This window comes from Gymnogyps californianus, unplaced genomic scaffold (genome assembly GCF_018139145.2).
Source record: "Gymnogyps californianus isolate 813 unplaced genomic scaffold, ASM1813914v2 HiC_scaffold_32, whole genome shotgun sequence".
In the NCBI taxonomy this organism is placed as follows: domain Eukaryota; kingdom Metazoa; phylum Chordata; class Aves; order Accipitriformes; family Cathartidae; genus Gymnogyps; species Gymnogyps californianus.
In genome coordinates this window covers 755,897-773,756 of record NW_026114202.1, presented here as the reverse complement: position 1 = coordinate 773,756, position 17,860 = coordinate 755,897, and the positions used below count along the sequence as shown (strand labels likewise).

Genomic DNA, 17,860 nt, shown 5'->3' with positions numbered 1-17,860 from the left:
CATAAATCATGTCCTACTCCTTTGTCAGCTGAGAACTCAAGGGCTTTGAATCAATCATGAACTATGTGGCCCTCAAGAATCATTCTTGAAACCTTCTTAAAAATGGCTTAAGTGCAGAGTTGGTCTGTACTGCGTCCTTTCAGCCATCTTAATTCCTTATTGGAGAAACATTAGAATTTTCGTAATTTGTTGGTTTATTTTACTGGAGTAGCTGAATTCATGTACTTCGTTTACATCTGTTTCTTTTGGTACAAAGATCCTTAGCAGTAGAGCTGATTGTATGTAGGATAATTATGTATAATTGTAAACTGAAGGACATGGCTGAAAGTAAGCCTAATAATTATTATGGGGATGCTTACCCAAAATAATTGCACTACTGATATGCTGAGATGCTTAACCATTAAAAACTAATGTGTCTGGCTCTTGGCAGTTTGGGGAGTGAATGGGTATGACAGGCAGTCATGACTGGACTTACTGTAATTTACTGAGACTGAACCACTGCCAAAAAAACTAAAAAAAGAGTAAAGGCTAAAAGTGCATTTATTGACCATCAGCACTGCATCCGTTGGGGAAAGATCGTATAGAGTTTTTTCTGCTGAAATTACAGCAGTTCACTTCAGGCAATTGCTTGAGGAACATAAAAGGTCTCTGCCACCGTCATGTGGTAACTTCTAGACTCTGCCACTCCAAAACACTTGATGGTTGCATTTGTGCTCTCCTCCATCCCAGTTGTTTCTCAACTTTGTTTTGCTTGCATATTCAACTAAAGCTGGTGCCCATTCTCTTGTCCAAGACTTATTGCCATAGTGGGTGCTTTATACAGAAAAGAATAGTGTATTCTGTCTGAGCTAACATACTGAAGGTAGCAAGGCAAGCAAAAGCTGGGTTTTAGCCTTCAAATTTGAGATTTTGTTACAAACAGCTGAGTACTGCCTGCCTGAACCAGGATGTGATAGGAATCTCTGACAACTTGGTTGCTACCTTTGTATCAAATCTGTTTCTGTTATTTAAAGAAACCAAAAAGTAATACACATGACTACTCCCTCTTCATGGTCTTACAAGTAGATATTTGTTAAGCAGGTTTTACAGCCTCGCAGTCCAACGTATACCAGTGGAGATCTTGAGCCTTAGAAGGAAATGTGGGCTCCTTTTGTATGTTCAAGTGCCTTCTTCGCAGACTTGCTTTTGTCCTACAGTCTGTTGGAGGCTGAAGCTCTACAAGTTGCTTTTCAGCTGACGACACGACACGATCTTGTGACCCTCATGCCTGTCACTTTGCACGCATGTTTGGTTTGTTTCAGAAAATGTTGTTTAATTAGGAGGAAAAAAAAGTGTTTGGCAAGACTGTCTGTGGCCCTGCTATTTTAATTGTTGCGCTTTTGAAAGCTGCAGAATGAGCCGAAGTTCAGGAAGAGACACAGGCTGATAGGAGGTCACCAATTAAGATAGCATTTTGACTGCCGTTCTGGCTCAGCCCTCCAGCTTTTTATATATCTTTTATCCAGCTGCCCCTCTACCTGGGAATCTCCTGCTTTAAAAATCCTGTTGAAGTCATGCATGGGGGATTCAGAATCAGGTCACTTTGTTAATGAGCAGAAAATTAATTTAGTACACACACACACAAAAAAATTTACTCCTGGCATTTAGTGCATTACATTCTCAAAGCACCTTCCTGATGTTAGCTAATGTATTGTCTCCATTTCACAGATGTGAAATGAGACAAAGGTAGGTATGATGACGTGTCAGGGCATGTCAGCATTATAATTTGGGAGATTCTTATTGCTAAATCTGTGCTCCATTCACATTGCCTCTGGGAGCTTGCCTCATTATTTTAGAGTTAAGGCAACAATGTTAATTACCTAAAGATATATGTTTTCCTGGTGCAACATCCATTTTTGTAAATGGAACTTACTGAGGTGATGGAGCTGTGATACCAGAGTTGTTGCTCCTCTGTTATGTGCTGGCTGCTGCACAGAAAGGCTTTGAAGAAAGTATTTTGAGCAGCTTCCCAGGTTGTGTGTGTTAAGTAATGCTGCTGATTTCACTGTTGCCCGAACCAAAACAGGGAGGACGGGCATGCCTATTTCATGTTACACTACTGACTAACCACCTGCGAAAATAAAGAAAGGCCGCCCTGCTGTCATCTCATCCTCGGTGTCTTTCTGAATGTGTGTAACTGTAACTAAACCATGCGTTCCCTTTTGAAACAGACTGGGGGGTCTGTGCTTTGAGACGCTGCTTTTATTGGAGTAACGCTGACATTTTCAAGCAACCCTCAGAGCCATTTGTGAGGACTGAATATTTTTATGCCTATTTTAAAAGATGCAATACAATGCTATTTTTTGCAAAATGGTTTTTGGATGGACAGATGAACTGCTCTGCTACTAAGAGGTGGTATAGTAACTCACCACCTCTTGAAACTAGTTTTTGCTGCAGACTACAGGCAAACTTCTGCCTAGAGAAAGAGCTCCTGTCCATATTAGTTGCTGCAAATCTGGGAAAGCATTTACAACTTTTTAGCTCAAACAATGCAGATGCAGGAATGCCTTCTGCCAAAATTAGCAGCCCGTGCACACAGACTGCTGGCAGAGTACGTTTTCTTGCTATTTAAGATAATGCATTCGGTTCCTCTGATAACGTGTAAAGGAAATTATGTTCATTAAGCACTGATTCACTGTCAGAACCTTTTTATGTAACTGCTGGAGTGCTCTTGCTCCTGTTTTCTATTCTCATGACGATGAAAAAAAAAATTAAAAATTTTAAACAAGCAAAGAGAATGATGAAGTACTTACTGTTTTTATTGAAAAGGTAAGACGAATGTGATCCGGTGTTTTTTGTATTCCAGTACCTCAGGGAAAGGTGTTGGAAGGCAGGAATAATATGCTGGTAAACCTGTTGAGATTGATAACATTTGAAGCTAATTTAATTGATCTGTGAATTTCAGCTGATAATGTATGTTTTGTTGTTTTTTCTACTTCATGTTATTCATGGATAGCACAAGGTGGGAACATTATAGATTCTGCTACTTTAGCGTTTCATTTCTTTGAAGTCGTGGCACTTTGGAAAAGAAGCGTTTCTTCTTTGCTTCCCGAGTGGGCTATCATATATTTCCTGTCTCGCAAGAGTCCTTCCTGCCACCTTGGGTGCTGTGGACTGCCAATAAGCCAGCAGAAAGAACTCTACTGTAAAGTTTTGCTATATTTTTTTCCCTCTCCCCCCCGCCCCGTCTTTCAGCGTCATGTTATTTCAAATGGGAGCTAATGTGGAATAGTAACTAGTGATAAAACAGCTTTGTCTAAACCTGTAAATCATGCACACGCACTTCAGCTTACTGTTGTTTAGAGAGTTTCACCCATTTGCAAGATCTGACTTGCAGCTACCACAAATGGGGAATTATTTTCTTCCTTATTCAGTCTGAGGGGTATCACAGTTTCAAATAAAGTTTATCACTTGACTCTAGGAAATGTGTTTCTCCATCTTTGAAATAATATCCAGGACTAAATCAATGGAGCACCTGAATTCTTCCTTCGTGTCTTGTACAAGGCAGAATTAAGATCCATCTAGCTAGTAACTCCTGCAGAAGTCTCTGAATCTCCTAAATCTGGTGAGTTCTCAGCCTTTTCAGTGCTGGAAGACAGCAGCAATCACACTAAGCTTATGCAGCCATGCCTGCTGCTGAGCGAGGCTGTCCCCGTGTTCTGGAAGTGCTGTTCAGGCTGACGTGTAAACCCTAGATACTTGAGTTTGTTATTTACATGATTTTTACCGGCATGTAGCTTGAAAAAATCATCTTGTTACAAGGAATAGCCAGTCCAATGCTAGCACTTCTGTTCAATTCTGTACGCAAAACAGCAGAATAACAGGTTTGCCTGCTGCTTTTCTTCTGTCAGATGAATCTAGCACTTACTGTCCTTGTTATTAATGTAAACATTTATCCTTGTTGATCATACATGATGCTTACAATGATTCTTTTAGTCTAAAATTCTTTTTATGAAAAAAATCTCTGAATCTCTAAGTCATTGAACCGCTTCCTTCAACAAAACGCAGGGATCACAAAGCAGTCAATTCTGCTTAAAAACTAAGGACAATTAAAAAATCCATAGCAGCCTTCAAAAGCGAATCCTGCCAGCAGAAACTGCAGCTATAGCAGGATTATTCTAAAGGGAATGCTAAATAAGTCACCTATCACCTGCCAGGCTTAGCTCACTTATGTTGCTTTGTTGTATAACCATTTGTGATTTACTGTAGCTATACACTTTTTCCCTCATCTGTGCTTGAATGCTTTGTTAGGCTACTGTAACATGTTATTATGTCATAGCAAAATACTTAAACAAAGAGCTTGCTCTTGGTGTGTCATGTCACTTACAGACACATTTGATCCCTTTGTAAATGGAATGTCATGTTTGCCTTGTGATGCCCTGCAGAGCAGATGAGATGCTTTTGCAAGACTTATAAGAGAGAACTGAATACGAATTTAATAATTCATTTACAATAGTGTTAAATCTGCTGCTGACATCTAGTGGGTATTTGAATTCGTAAGTACTCGAATCATCAGAAAGCATTAAGCTTTTCTTCTCAGTCTGTGAAGTTGTCTTGTCTTTGGATTGAAATAAAACTCTCTTGTTTTTGATTAAGGCAAATATATGCTACAAAGGTGTTGAACTAGTTATCAATGAAATGTGTTCCAGAATGACAGGAAGGGGACACAAACACTGATTCTTTTGGGTGTGGGTAAACTGAGGTTTTGAATTGAAAATCTTGCTCTGAAGTCTAGGTCTTCTGATTACCAGGTCCTGCACCTAAACCACGGAAGTCTCTCTTTCTTTTCCATTCTACTTTTTGTGCTGCTGGCATCTTTGTACAGGTGATGGTTATGTTTTGATAAGCGAATACAGAACTCTGTGTTACATGTTATAATAGCCAAAAAATACCAGTGAAAATGGGGAATAGTTGTTTGTCCCCCAATACGGTTTGAGAATTTGTGGCTAGTAGGATGTGTTCTTTTTAACTAGAAATAAAGTTTCTAGTTTTTTGGCATGATAGTTTAAAGAATCATTAATACATAAGCTCGGTAGCTTGCCTCCATTGATTGTTGATATCACAAACAGAACTACTAAAAATTTGAGTAAGAAGTGAAAAGTTTTGAAAAGGTTCCCAGGCCAAATAGTAAAGCTAGGGGTTAAGAGAGAACTTCTTCTAGGAGCGCATTGCCCCCATATTCTTGAATTTTTTCCAAAGCATATAATGCTGGGCTAAGTGGATAGTTAGTTTGCTATAACATTCAATTAATATTCTGCTCTTCAGGATGTTGGAAGGTATAGGAGATGGTTGAAGATTTCTGCAACTAGTTAGGTGTGATTTGCTGGTATTGTAAGTTCCCTGAGCTTGAGGCGCTTGCCTTAAGTTGTTTACCTAAAACCACACACTAAGAAAGTGGTATAACTGGAATTGGACTCCAGTATTTGTGGTTTCCTCTTCATTTCTCTAATCCTTTGGTAGTTTGTGAGAATTCATAAGTAGCGCATATTTAGATGACACAATTGCTCTTCTTTTTGCATGACTTCAGGTGACAGCCTGAAGGTAATTACAGCTATGTGACCTTTTGTTTTTAGTTTTTCAAAAGTTCCCACTGGCGCACAGATTCATTTTAGAATTGAGACTCGAGTAGCAACGATTCCTGGTGTCCCTTGCTGAATTATGTAAAATGACAATTTCTCATCAATCTATTTAGCTCCCTATATTCATGGGAAAAACAAACTTTTCCGGGATGATAAAGCCACTCACTTCTTGAAACGCTGGAAAGAGCCAGAACCTGAACAACTAGAGGTCTATTTGGTTTTGTAATTAATGTGAACAGCAGAAGCTCTTGCCGCTGGTATATTATTGGTTTTCCTGTCAGTAACACACACTGGTCAGTGGAACACTGAGTAACAAACCCAGCTTCTCAACATATTTTTCTATGGGTTTGCTCTTCTTCACAACTCAGGCGTAATTTGGGATAATGAATTACTGCGTCAGTCAAACCCCTTTACTCATTGTGCCCATAGCAGTGGTGTCTACAGGGAGACTGGTGTAAATGACTATGATCTGTAAAAGCAGTTTACATACATCGCTTTATCACAAGTTAAACTGCGAATTGTCTTCCGTCTTAATGCAATAATGAGAGTATGGTGCAGTCTTGTTCCCATTGGAAACATGGCAAAATAGGGAACAAACCATACAGATACTAAATCACAAAACATTGAAGTTCATTGCAAGTGGCCCTGTTAAGTGTGTGGAAGTGTAGGACTTACCTGCCTTATCTACTATTGCATTTATCAAGATTTATCTGAATCTTAGCACCTTTGCTTTCCTATTTTGTGATGGATTCTTTAAAGGTGACTTCATCTCCCTTTATCACTGATAGGTTACCTAAATTATGTGAAATTGTGTATTATGGCACCTGCTTCAGATTTGCTGTAAATTGTCTCTTACTTCAAGTGCCTAACAATCCCTTAAAAAAAAAAAAAAGCTGGAAAAAACTCTTAAGAGTAAGGTCAAAGCAGGGACAGGTATATCTTAACTGATTAGGGTATAATTGGACAGATGTATTAATATACTAATGAGATCCACTTACTAAAAAAAAGGGGGGGGGGAATTCTGTAATTATATGGTAAAAGAGAAAAGTATGGTCAAAAAAAGCTACTTTTATTTCCTGCTCTGAGAATTGTGGACTGTTTTCCAGGGGTTGATCCAGCGTTACAGAAGGAATCCAGAACTCAGATGCCCGTTCCATCTGCAACTCCAGCCTCAGCATCATCATCCTCCTCATCCAAATTTCACCGAGCTCGCTCAGGGGGAGCCAGAGATGAACGCTATCGGTCTGGTAAGGGCAGGGGCAAGAGTTCACCTGGGATTCCTGTTAATGAGGAAGAATGTACTGTGTCCTCTCAAGTAATCAAGCTTATTATTCGTCCACTGATGGAAAGTCGTACGTTGGTGGTTCTGTGTAAAGAAGCATCAGACCTGTAGGACTGCACCTGCTGAATCAAAAACAATGCTAAGTAGAAAAAGCAAATAACTTTCTGCCACCTTGATTTTCTGGCTTGAATGCAACTATTCAATGCAAGTCGTTGACAGAATGGAAAGCTTATTTTAACCATGTCTGTAGGTAACCAGATTCAGTGAAGTGACAGGTAATAATTTGTTCCTGGAATTGATGATTGCTGTGCATATCTGCTCTAGGAGCTTGGAGAATGAGAGCTGGCTTTCTCTCTCTGTGCTTGAAGTACTTCCAAAGAGCAGCAGAAATGACTGACTAGCACCCTGCTGATTTTCTTCTCTTAAGGAAGGGAGAAGGTGGCGGCACCTATTTTTTGTTTCCACCTGGTTTTGTTTTTCACGTGGCATTAAGAAGATTTAAGTTTTCTTCTCAACAGGGGCAAATAAAGTATATCAAATATACCTTCTCCAGTAACACTGCTATCATATACCACCATTTCATGAAGCATTAGAAGAGCCTAGTTTTCTGGCTTTTGGAAAAGCATAATTAAAATACATTAATCTGAGAAATTGGTGTAGATGAGCTCTCCCTTGTCATAGTAGTTTTTTAATAAGTTGTCTTCTCATCACCAGTGATGTGTCTTCCTTTAAAGAGTTCTGGATGTTTGCAGAGGGATGGAAGCCTCATGTCCTAGCCTGTTTCAGTTACTAATCAGCATGTATTTACAGCTGCAGTTAGTAACTTTCAAGATGTACATGAAATCTGCATCCATTCAGGTTTTTGAACATAAGGTTTTTCCTAAATCAGACAGCTGGCTCAGAATTTGTCAGTTTATAGACCAGAGTTGCACCTGGGGCTGTATACGCTGTTAGCTTATATGCATATTTTAAATTATGGACAAGCATATTTTAGGGTAATCTTTGGTTGAGGGGAACAATCTGGTGGGGTTGGGGTTTCTATAAAAGTTGCTAGAGACACAAGAATATAATGACTAATCCAGAAGATTCCAGACTAAAAAACCTGGCTCTGCTATTAGCTTGCTAACTTTAGAAACCTCAGTTAGTTTCCCTGTTGGGGCAAAAAAAAAAAAAAAAAAAAAAAAAAAGGAAATGTTACTCATGAGATGGCAAAATGTGGTTGTTTGGGAAGGCACTGTAAAATGGGGGGTTGCATAAATATAGACAGCTAGCAGTAGTTGCACATGTGTAAGCCTTGTGTGTTTTTCTTCCTCCTCTACTGTTGCAAAACTGAGTATATGAACTTCCATTTTGCAGATATCCACACAGAAGCAGTTCAAGCAGCACTGGCAAAACACAAAGAGCAGAAGATGGCCCTGCCCATGCCAACGAAAAGACGGTCTACCTTTGTTCAGTCTCCAGCTGATGCCTGCACTCCCCCAGGTTAGGTTCTTACAGTGTGCGTGTCTGTGTGGATGTTAAGGTATGCATTAGTAACAGTTTCCAAATCAAGAGGCTGCAATTGTCAAAATGTTCAAGCTCTTCAGCACATTTGTAGGTAGTCTGTTACTCCTGTAGCTCTCTTGCTACATTTGAGCAGCTGGTTGTTTTCATGGAGCTGCTGTTAGGGCTGTGAAAATGACTCCTCTTCTGGGAGCTTTTAAAGAATCAATTGGCAAGAGCTGAGCAGGCTTTCTGGACTGAGGCTGCTTCTTTTGCTTCCCTCACACCTATTTCAGCTGCATAATTCACGTTTTGATTTTGTTAAGGTTTAATACTCAACATACAGGAAAAGGATTTGCAGCGATGTACATTTCTGGGCAAGGACCTTGGAGAGGTTCCTGCGGGATTCCATGAATTGCAGGACTTTTCCTTCCTAACCCCTCCCATGTAATGGCTGCGGCAAAATACGTGGTGTCTGTTATGGTGCATGTGCATCAGATATTAATAAACCTCTCTGTTTTCAAGCAGCTATATGCACTGGCTTAAAGATGAATATGTGTAATTTTTGGCAGTGACTTTTATGTTGTCTCTCATTGTGCAGAAGCATCACAGTCATTTGGATTGACAAAGCCATCTGAAGATTATGAATTCATATCTCATTGTGAATTCATATCTCTCTGAAACTGCTCTGCTAGACCACTTCACCCATACCTATTCTTTTACCTCCTTTTTCCTTTTCCTTTCTACTGGGGGCTAATGCATGTTCCCGGTGTCTGCTTGGGTCTCGGCTTTGTACTAACTTGTCCAGGACTACAGCACGTTCTGAGCTGTGGGTACTACACAAATAAAGGTTAGCACTTAGAGTGTGTCTGGAATCAGTCTTTTTCTTCAGCTCATAATTGCATTCTACTTTGGCAAGTAGGTAGAACATGATTTAATAGTTTGATTAACAACTAGAACATAGGCAGGCAATCACTTTGAAGAACACATAAATTTTAGTCCAAAGCCTGACTGCATGTTTATGTGTAGCACTGTACAAATTAAGATACCAAGTAATGAGTGCTTTCTTCATGATAAATAAATAATTAGTTCACAGCTTTAGGATAGACAAGGTGTCTGTTCTCTTGGAAACGCAGGATGCAGTTCCTTGTTGTAGTTTTTTTTGGTTTGGGGTTGGGTTTTTTTGTTTGTTTTCTGCGACTGAAAGGGACCCATTTAGAATACCAGACAAAAGCATTTTCTGCGTGTGGCCTTGGCACATTTGGTTCCCAGTGCCTGCATTCTGCTTTGTTCCTGTGAATCTTCAATTTTGACAATGATACCGACCCCTCACTTTCCATTTCAGAATTACCAAAGTTAGGCAAAACAGTATCTGATATTATAGAATATGAATGGAAAAGTAATGAGAGATAAGTTAATAAACTTGGAGAACACAGGGGAAGGATACTTGTCTGAGGAGGTGAATCTTTTGTGTGCTTTAAACAGGGGCAAAACACCAGGGGTAAATGTGTTCACATTGGAGATGTCTGCTGCTTTAACTTCTGTTTTGGCCAATGTAACCTTGTTTGACACAGCCTGTGAAAAAAAGATCTTCATATTACAAGCCTGTGCTGTTGATATGTGAATTGGAAAGAGAGCATGTTCAGTGCAATGTGCTTTTCTCTAAGCAGCTAGATTTTCTTTTCTGCTTCCACACAGACACGTCTTCCGCATCCGAGGATGAGGGGTCGCTAAGGCGCCAAGCTGCTCTTTCTGCTGCATTGCATCAGAGCTTACAGAATGCTGAGTCTTGGATCAACCGATCTATTCAGGGGTCATCCACATCTTCATCAGCATCTTCTACACTTTCCCATGGAGAAGGCAAAGGGACCAGTGGGTCACTAGCTGATGTATTTGCCAATACTCGAATAGGTAGGAGATGGGTATGAACAGAAAAATTGCTTCAAGTTCAGATTGTATTAATAAAGCTGGAGTTGTCCATTGCGTAAGGGAAATTCGGATCAAGAGTTTAGTTAGTTTTGCTGGAACTTGCTAGGATTTGTTGGAGTTGCACCATCACAATGTTGTTTTCCTTAAGAATTTCAGAATATTGAGTTGGTTGAAAGAGGGGAAGTGGGGAGCAGGAGCTTATCAAAGTAGAAAAGACTCCAGGGTGTGGTGACAGTATTGACAGGATCAGTAGGCACAACTTTCTTTCTGTATACTGTGTTGCTTATGTCTACAGCTATTTGAAGCTACTGTGCGTACACAGCTACCGTATGCAAGTAGCATTTGTGTCCTGATGAATACCATAGGGGTGTCTTTGCCTATAGAGCGGGGGAAATGCTGTGTTTTAACGTTCTCATTTTGCTATAAGCCCTAATGGTTTATTGTTTGCATTAGATTTAAAAAGAAAAGAAAAGAAAAAAAAGAACCAAAACCAGCCATATATGTGAACAAATGAGCACGTCATTAAACAAAATTGTTTTAGCAGAGTAAAGATTTAGCACAGATCTTTCATGCCTAGTCTGAGAAATAATCAGAGCATCCAGGTATTGAGAAGATGGAGCAAAATCTACAGATCTGGATACCCCAGGCTCAGTTTTTTGAGGCTCTGAGGTGCTCCTTGCTGCTGATGCTTCTGTATGAAATTGCAAAGTTTGTTTTTGCTCTGTGTATGTTTGTCTTTTTTATCTGCTGTTAAGGATATTACTGCATCTTAGGACATGTCTGTATTTTGTGTGCTCTCTGCTTTTGCTTAACTGGTTTGGGGCAAGCAGTGCATAGAAGTGCTAGTGTTTTTAACTGTTTCACTTAATTTTTTTTTTATTGCTGTTATTTTTGTTTGTTTATTTGCTGGGATGCAAGTTGTTTTCTGAAATGGAAAACTGGGGAAATTGCCCATAAAATGTAGTCAATGTAATTAATGTGTCTTTGAAGCAGAGAGGCTGTTTTTAATTGGAGCATACAGAAAGCCACGTTACCTTTTGTAATGAATTAAGGTAATATAGCTTTTTACCTACAGAATAACTACTATCTAATATAATAAGTATTTTATGCAAAATAGAAGTTTTAAATCTTCGTTGGAATTACATTTGCTATGTACATGCCACATTCATCCTATGTTAACACCTAATTTAAATGAACAGGAGCTCTCACATATGCAATTTTATACATCACTTTGGAGAGAGCAGTAAAAAGTCCTGCAAATGTTTGGAGTTGTACAAAATCTAGGTCCTTCCTAGTGGTCTTAGAAGTTCAATACATGAGAAATACTCCTTGCCACTGTATCTCCAAAGGTATGCAGAAATGGATTTTTTTTTTTTTCCCCTTAGAAAGAGGGGCACAGAGAACCAACCGCAAAAACCTTTCTGTGGGAATTGTTCAGTATCTGACTTCCTTCAGGCACTCTCTGTGCAAGCCAACATACAGTTTCAAAATTGTTGGGTTTTTTCTTTCGTAAGCAACAGTTGCTGGTTCTATTAAGCTAGAATAGAATATTCTTGCCCTATCAGATGATTGAACCTACTGTGTTGTATAAAGAAATCCCATGTAAGCAAAAATCGCTTGTCTAAGAGAAAGCTAATGAGAGAATTACTGAAGTATGCAGAGTTACTTGCAGTTTTGAAGCTTACAAACTCATCTGAAAAGCAGAACAGTGTCTTGCAACTTAAAGCAAAAGTAAGACCCAGCTCGCTCTATTCATTAGATTTTAAGTTTATTATTTAACTGCTGGACAGGCTCATACTGTTTAGCCACCGAACTGGAAGAAATTTAAACCCAACATGATTTTTTGCTGATCTGCTTTAGTCAGTAGCCTACCACGTGTTTTGTTTTAGAAAGCCCTTACTGACAAAAAAGTTAAATAGTATAATTCTAGCAAGAGAGATTACTGCATAGGTGATGCAGGTTTTTGTTCTGGGGCTTTGCATATTTCAGAGCTCATGCGGATCTCAAACTCTTCCCCCCCCCCCCGCCCAGTGCTGAAGGTCAAGAGATTTAGCTTGATTTGAAGGTTAGAGACCAAGAATAGGAATTCTGTTTCGGTGAATGACTTTCCTGACATGGACAAAGCCACTCATCCTGTGCCTTTGTTTTCTGTTTTCCAGAATAGATAATGTGCACCTCCTAGAGCTACTTAATATTTAGGAAGCGGTGTGTTTAGCATTAATAAGAGCTCCCACACATTCAACCCATTAAATTCTTAAGATTGTTGGTAACAGGTAACTAACACTTTGCTTGTTCCATCTGATAATAAAAGGTATATGTTAATTGCCATCTCAATTTTCTCCCTTTTTTTAGAAAACTTCTCAGTTCCCCCAGATGTCACAGCAACTACCTCCTCTTCCTCGGCACGCCCAGCAGCTATTGACCTTCCTCCTTCAGGGATAGTGAAAGGCATGCACAAGGGATCTAATCGGTCTAGTCTCATGGATACTGCTGATGGTATGGAAGCTTTCAGAGTACCCAGAAATTAGAATGGTGTTAAGGGCTTGAGCTGGGAGAACAAATCATGTGACTTAAGTTTATCCCATTTAAGCACTTCACAAGTTTGAAATGGTTATGGCATTAGCATTAACACATTCCTATGCCACAGTTATGACATTGGCATTAACACATTCCCATGCTGCAGCAATTATCTACTATGTACTGAACTGGAGAAAATCATGGGAGAGATAATAGGCTTTTCTCTTCTCTACTGCTTTTTAAGAAAAAAATTACAAATGCATAGGTAGGCTAATGGTTTTTAAAAGCTTTTGTCCTAGAATCCCCTAAAGGAAAGGTAAGATGAATGAAGTAATGTAATTCTTAACTATAATTAAGCTCCCACGAAGCTGATAATACTCGCTCTAAGCTGGTTGGCATAAACCTTTGTGCAGAGGGGTAGCGTTAACGCTTCTGGCCTTGTTGTGTCCTCCCTCTGCTGGCAGTCTTGCACTGCAGTTGATCGATACTGCAGGCAGGCGCAGATCTGTAGGCAGTGTTTACAGCAAGTACAGTGTGTCAGAGACAGATGGAAGTCATGCTTTGGAAGGGAGTAAATGCTTTAAAAATGAATTTCTATTACTAGCATTTTCTGACCACTGAGTTAATACAGAACTGATATAATACTTACTAATGTCATCCTGCACTGGCACAACCTTTAATAATGGAAGCCAGTAGTTGAATGAGTGGGCGCACCAAGAGAAGTATCCTCCAGTGGAAGGAGGTAAGATGTAAATGCTAATAGACATGATGAACACTTTTATTAGATAAAATCTTTCCCTCCAGGTGTTCCTGTGAGTAGTAGAGTCTCCACGAAAATTCAGCAGTTGCTTAACACCTTGAAAAGACCTAAAAGACCACCCCTGAAAGAATTTTTTGTGGATGATTTTGAAGAAATTGTGGAAGGTAATAGCACCGAATAGTGGGTTTTATTAATCATTTGTTACAAGTACACAGACATGCACAGTGCTGAATTTATTTATGCCATTGTTTTTGAAGTTGACTCTGATTCGCTGTTTGCAGCTAGCAGTAGCCTTCATGAATAGCCTGATACAAACCTGATGTTTGAAGTAATTTACTGTACTGTTGAGCTTTGGGTGGCCTCCTCAACACTAAACTTCTTACAATAACTAAAACTTATTAACAAAAATATTTAAATAGATTTTTGAAACCCCTTCATTTGCTTAGGCTACTTTAATTAATTTCCCAAAAGGGATTGTCTTTACTGGTAATTTCATTACAAGCTTTTTTTGTAAGATTGTTTTTCTTTTCTCCAATTCTGTGTTACTTTCCTCGCTGTTGTATTGAATACCTTCTAATAGCACCTTAGGAGAAGACTATGTTCATGATGTTTTGTTTTGTGCAGGGCTTCCTAGGAAAAGAAATGTGATAGGAGTTGTTAAACCTAAAGGCGATGAGGAAAAGCATTTGTTTTCAGTGCATCTTTCCAGCTTAACTGTCTGGTAACAAATGGACAAAGATGAACTGGAAACATTATTGAATTTTCTTCAGTTCCACAGCCTGACCCGAATCAGCCCAAGCCAGAGGGACGCCAGATGACACCTGTGAAGGGAGAACCCCTGGGAGTTGTTTGTAACTGGCCTCCCGCCTTAGAAGCGGCACTGCAGCGCTGGGGAACCACACAAGCTAAATGCCCCTGTCTGACAGCACTGGATGTTACAGGAAAACCAGTTTATACCCTCACGTATGGTGAGTTGAACCCTGGCTTCCGTTGCTAAACTGCTCTGAAAGAGCAGTAGTGGATAGACCGACAACCCTGTGTTCTTAGTGTGGTTGCAAATACCTTCCTGGTTTTCGAGAGTTTTGTAGACAAAGCAGTGTAACTGAAACAGAGGACGTGACTGTAGACAGTAAAAGCAGTCAGAATTGAAATATTCTCTTGTATGCTGGGTTGATTTAGAGTTGTGCAAGTCTCTCTTCTTTGTGTTCTAGGCAAATTGTGGAGCAGAAGTCTCAAGCTGGCCTACACACTGCTTAATAAACTGGGGACCAAAAATGAACCCGTGTTAAAACCTGGAGATAGGGTAATGAGTTTGGGACTGTCTGGTTCTCCCTCTGAAATAAAAAGAGGGGTTTGGGGGGCTGTAACTTGCCACAGACACTATAATCTTGTTCTTTTAATAGCGAGACTCTTATCCCAGGGACAGGCTATTTGGGAAAGAAACTTTTTGTAATTTTTCAGTCCTGCTGGCTGCTCTGTAAGCAACTTCTTGGCTCTGGACTTTGAAGTGCATCTAAGGAAGAGCAGTGCACCTCTGAGAGAAATACAGAGTTTTAGATCTCTGTGTTTTGGCTGTGTGTGCATCTTCATGTGTACGGGCACACAGGGAATGCTGACATTACTGCGTGAGGAACTCATGCACATACCAGATATTCTGTGGAAGAAAACGCTTAAAGATGGGCTGTGAAAAATGCTGTGGTAGAACGTGAAATAATGCAAAGCTTTCTGACTGTTAGTCACTATAGATCTGAACTTTGCAATTTTTCCTTGTATTTCAACTAACAAAACATTTTTGTGAATTGTAGGTAGCCCTTGTTTATCCCAACAATGACCCAGTCATGTTTATGGTGGCGTTTTACGGCTGTCTCCTAGCAGAAGTCATACCAGTGCCTATAGAGGTACCTCTTACCAGAAAGGTAACGTTGATGGAACTTAGAGGAGTGATAGGCTGATGTGGGATGAAAACCAAGTCAGACCATCAGCCTCTGAAAGTATTTCACAGCATCCAGCTGCTGCCTTAGCAGCTCTGTATCAACACAATGTGCAAGACCTTTGTGAACCTGGAATAGCCGTTTAAAAATGGAAAAACATATTGACCAGAGAGCTGAGCTGAGTAGCTGGAAATGGTCAATTCACCTAAATGCTGTAGTCTTCATTCTGTTAGTGCAAATAACTTATACGGTACAGATAATACTGTGAATCTACCCTCCGACTGATGCGAAGGAGGTCTCATTTCCAGCCATGCTTAGCATCTGCCAGTCTTTTGACTTTGCTGGAGACTGAAGGTGCTAAGTATATCTGAAGACTTTGAGGAACTTTTTGTAAATCTTTGCTCAACGAAGTGTTTTCTTTACCCTTACCAGAATTTTTGCAATATTGCCATATTATTGCCATGTCAAGAACTGTCTAAAACTATAGAATTCCGTGAGAGGAAACAAAAGAAACAGGACAATGGCAAACATATGGCAAGAGAGGTGGTAATGAAATGGTAAGCTAGTCTGGTAATACTATGGGATTCACAGAGCTTTGCTTTCATTTGTCTGCAACGTGACAACTGCTATAGCAACCAAATACAAAATTAAAACTTCTCCCAGTATTTGCACAATCAGATTTCTTAGTGAGCTACCTCATTTCAGTGTTTTTATCATTGTGCAACAGAAATTAGTTCCTGGGGAAAGAGAGGCCTTGTTATTTCAGTGTAATTACACGTTTTGCTTTTTTTGCCTCATGATTCCTCTTTGAAGCATCTGGGCTTCCAGTAATGAAAATAAATGGTGTATACTCGATGCCTAGATGCTGGGCATGAGCACTTGTTTTCTGTGGATTTCACATCCAATGCATTTTAGTCTTGCCAATGTAATATTTCTTTTATGTATAAAGAGTTCCCTTTGAGAATCACCAAATTTCTCTGCAATCTGTCCCGTTACATAATCATTTCATTTTTGAACAAAATGAATTGAAAAGAGCAGACTTGGTATGCAGAAGATTAAGTAGCCCTTCTGCATTTTTGTGATGGCTTATTTTCCTATGGACTTTTATTGGCTTGTAGGTATGTCTCCGTTTTCACCCAGCAGGCCTTTATGCTGGATAAATATCATCTTCCAAAATGTGTCATTATGTAAGCTTAGAAGCGGTTGTATTCATCCCTGCCAGACAGTGGTTGTCATTTGAGTTTCAAACCGTTGCCAGACATTGGATGTAGGCAGAGAAGGAGAAACCAAAGGAAAGAGTGTTTGTGGGCATGGGTGGTTTCTTCTTTTTCCTCCCCATGTGATCCATAAGGTTACCATCCAGTTACCAGAGCATTACCAAACCTTGGATGTTGGTAAGGGGAAAGCTGACTTATGTCATCTTTAAACAGGAATGACTTTTTAACCCCTTCTTCCCTCAGGATGCTGGTGGTCAGCAGATTGGCTTTCTGCTGGGAAGCTGTGGTATTGCTTTGGCCCTCACCACTGAAGTTTGTCTGAAAGGGCTTCCGAAAACCCAAAATGGAGAAATTGTGCAGTTTAAAGGTTAGATTGGTTATATACTTGCTTTTGATTGTACTTTTGCTATAGCTGGACTGTCTGAAAGTAGTTGTCAGAAGTCTGAATGCATTGGGGGGGGGCAAAGGGAGCAACTTTTCTGATAGCTTCGCTTAACTGTTGTAGGTTTTATGTATATCGTGTAGATTGATTCACGTGTCTGACAGAATCGCTTTGTTCTGGAAGTCACAATGAATCCACCTTACAAGCCAGGGTTGTCCTCAGATCCCTTCAGTGGCATTTGGCAGGTTCAAAAGCAGTTTTATTAATGATACAACAAGCTATATTTAGAAATACTGCAGGGATCTTTCCTGAGTAGAGGAAGTACCGTGTTGCCCAGTGAACTCCCTGATGAGAAACAAGATGAACCTTCTGGCTAGTAGCTTGGCTTGGATTGGTATTTTGCTTGTGCAACTGAACTTGGAGAAATGATGGGGTTTTAGTGTATTCTTGCAGAATATAAATCCCTCAATAAATAAACTGATATTAATGTTCCACTTTAATTTTGGCTCTAGGTTGGCCCAGACTCAAGTGGGTTGTGACAGATTCAAAATATCTCTCCAAATCTCCTAAGGACTGGCAGCCCAACATCTCAGCTGCAGGAACTGAGCCAGCATATATTGAGGTAAGTAGTGAATGGGGAATAGAAAGTAGTTTCCGTGAGCTGAATTTAAGGTTCTAATCACCAGAGAGATAATACTTTGACCTTACTACCTTAAACTTCCCAGTTTCTAGCCCTGAAACA

The 17,860-nt window shown here is 39.8% G+C and overlaps 1 protein-coding gene across 1 annotated transcript in view; it reads left to right on the top strand.

Moving 5' to 3' along the window:
- The window catches only part of DIP2B (disco interacting protein 2 homolog B), a 69,879-nt gene that overhangs the window by 30,326 nt on the left and 21,693 nt on the right, over nucleotides 1–17,860 (top strand). The window contains exons 3-12 of the mRNA XM_050914079.1: nucleotides 6,725–6,865; nucleotides 8,257–8,382; nucleotides 10,081–10,293; nucleotides 12,664–12,807; nucleotides 13,633–13,752; nucleotides 14,359–14,556; nucleotides 14,800–14,891; nucleotides 15,394–15,504; nucleotides 16,980–17,103; nucleotides 17,631–17,740. Of these exons, the coding sequence (XP_050770036.1) occupies nucleotides 6,725–6,865; nucleotides 8,257–8,382; nucleotides 10,081–10,293; nucleotides 12,664–12,807; nucleotides 13,633–13,752; nucleotides 14,359–14,556; nucleotides 14,800–14,891; nucleotides 15,394–15,504; nucleotides 16,980–17,103; nucleotides 17,631–17,740 (1,379 nt within the window). The remainder of the gene's footprint in view (nucleotides 1–6,724; nucleotides 6,866–8,256; nucleotides 8,383–10,080; nucleotides 10,294–12,663; nucleotides 12,808–13,632; nucleotides 13,753–14,358; nucleotides 14,557–14,799; nucleotides 14,892–15,393; nucleotides 15,505–16,979; nucleotides 17,104–17,630; nucleotides 17,741–17,860) is intronic.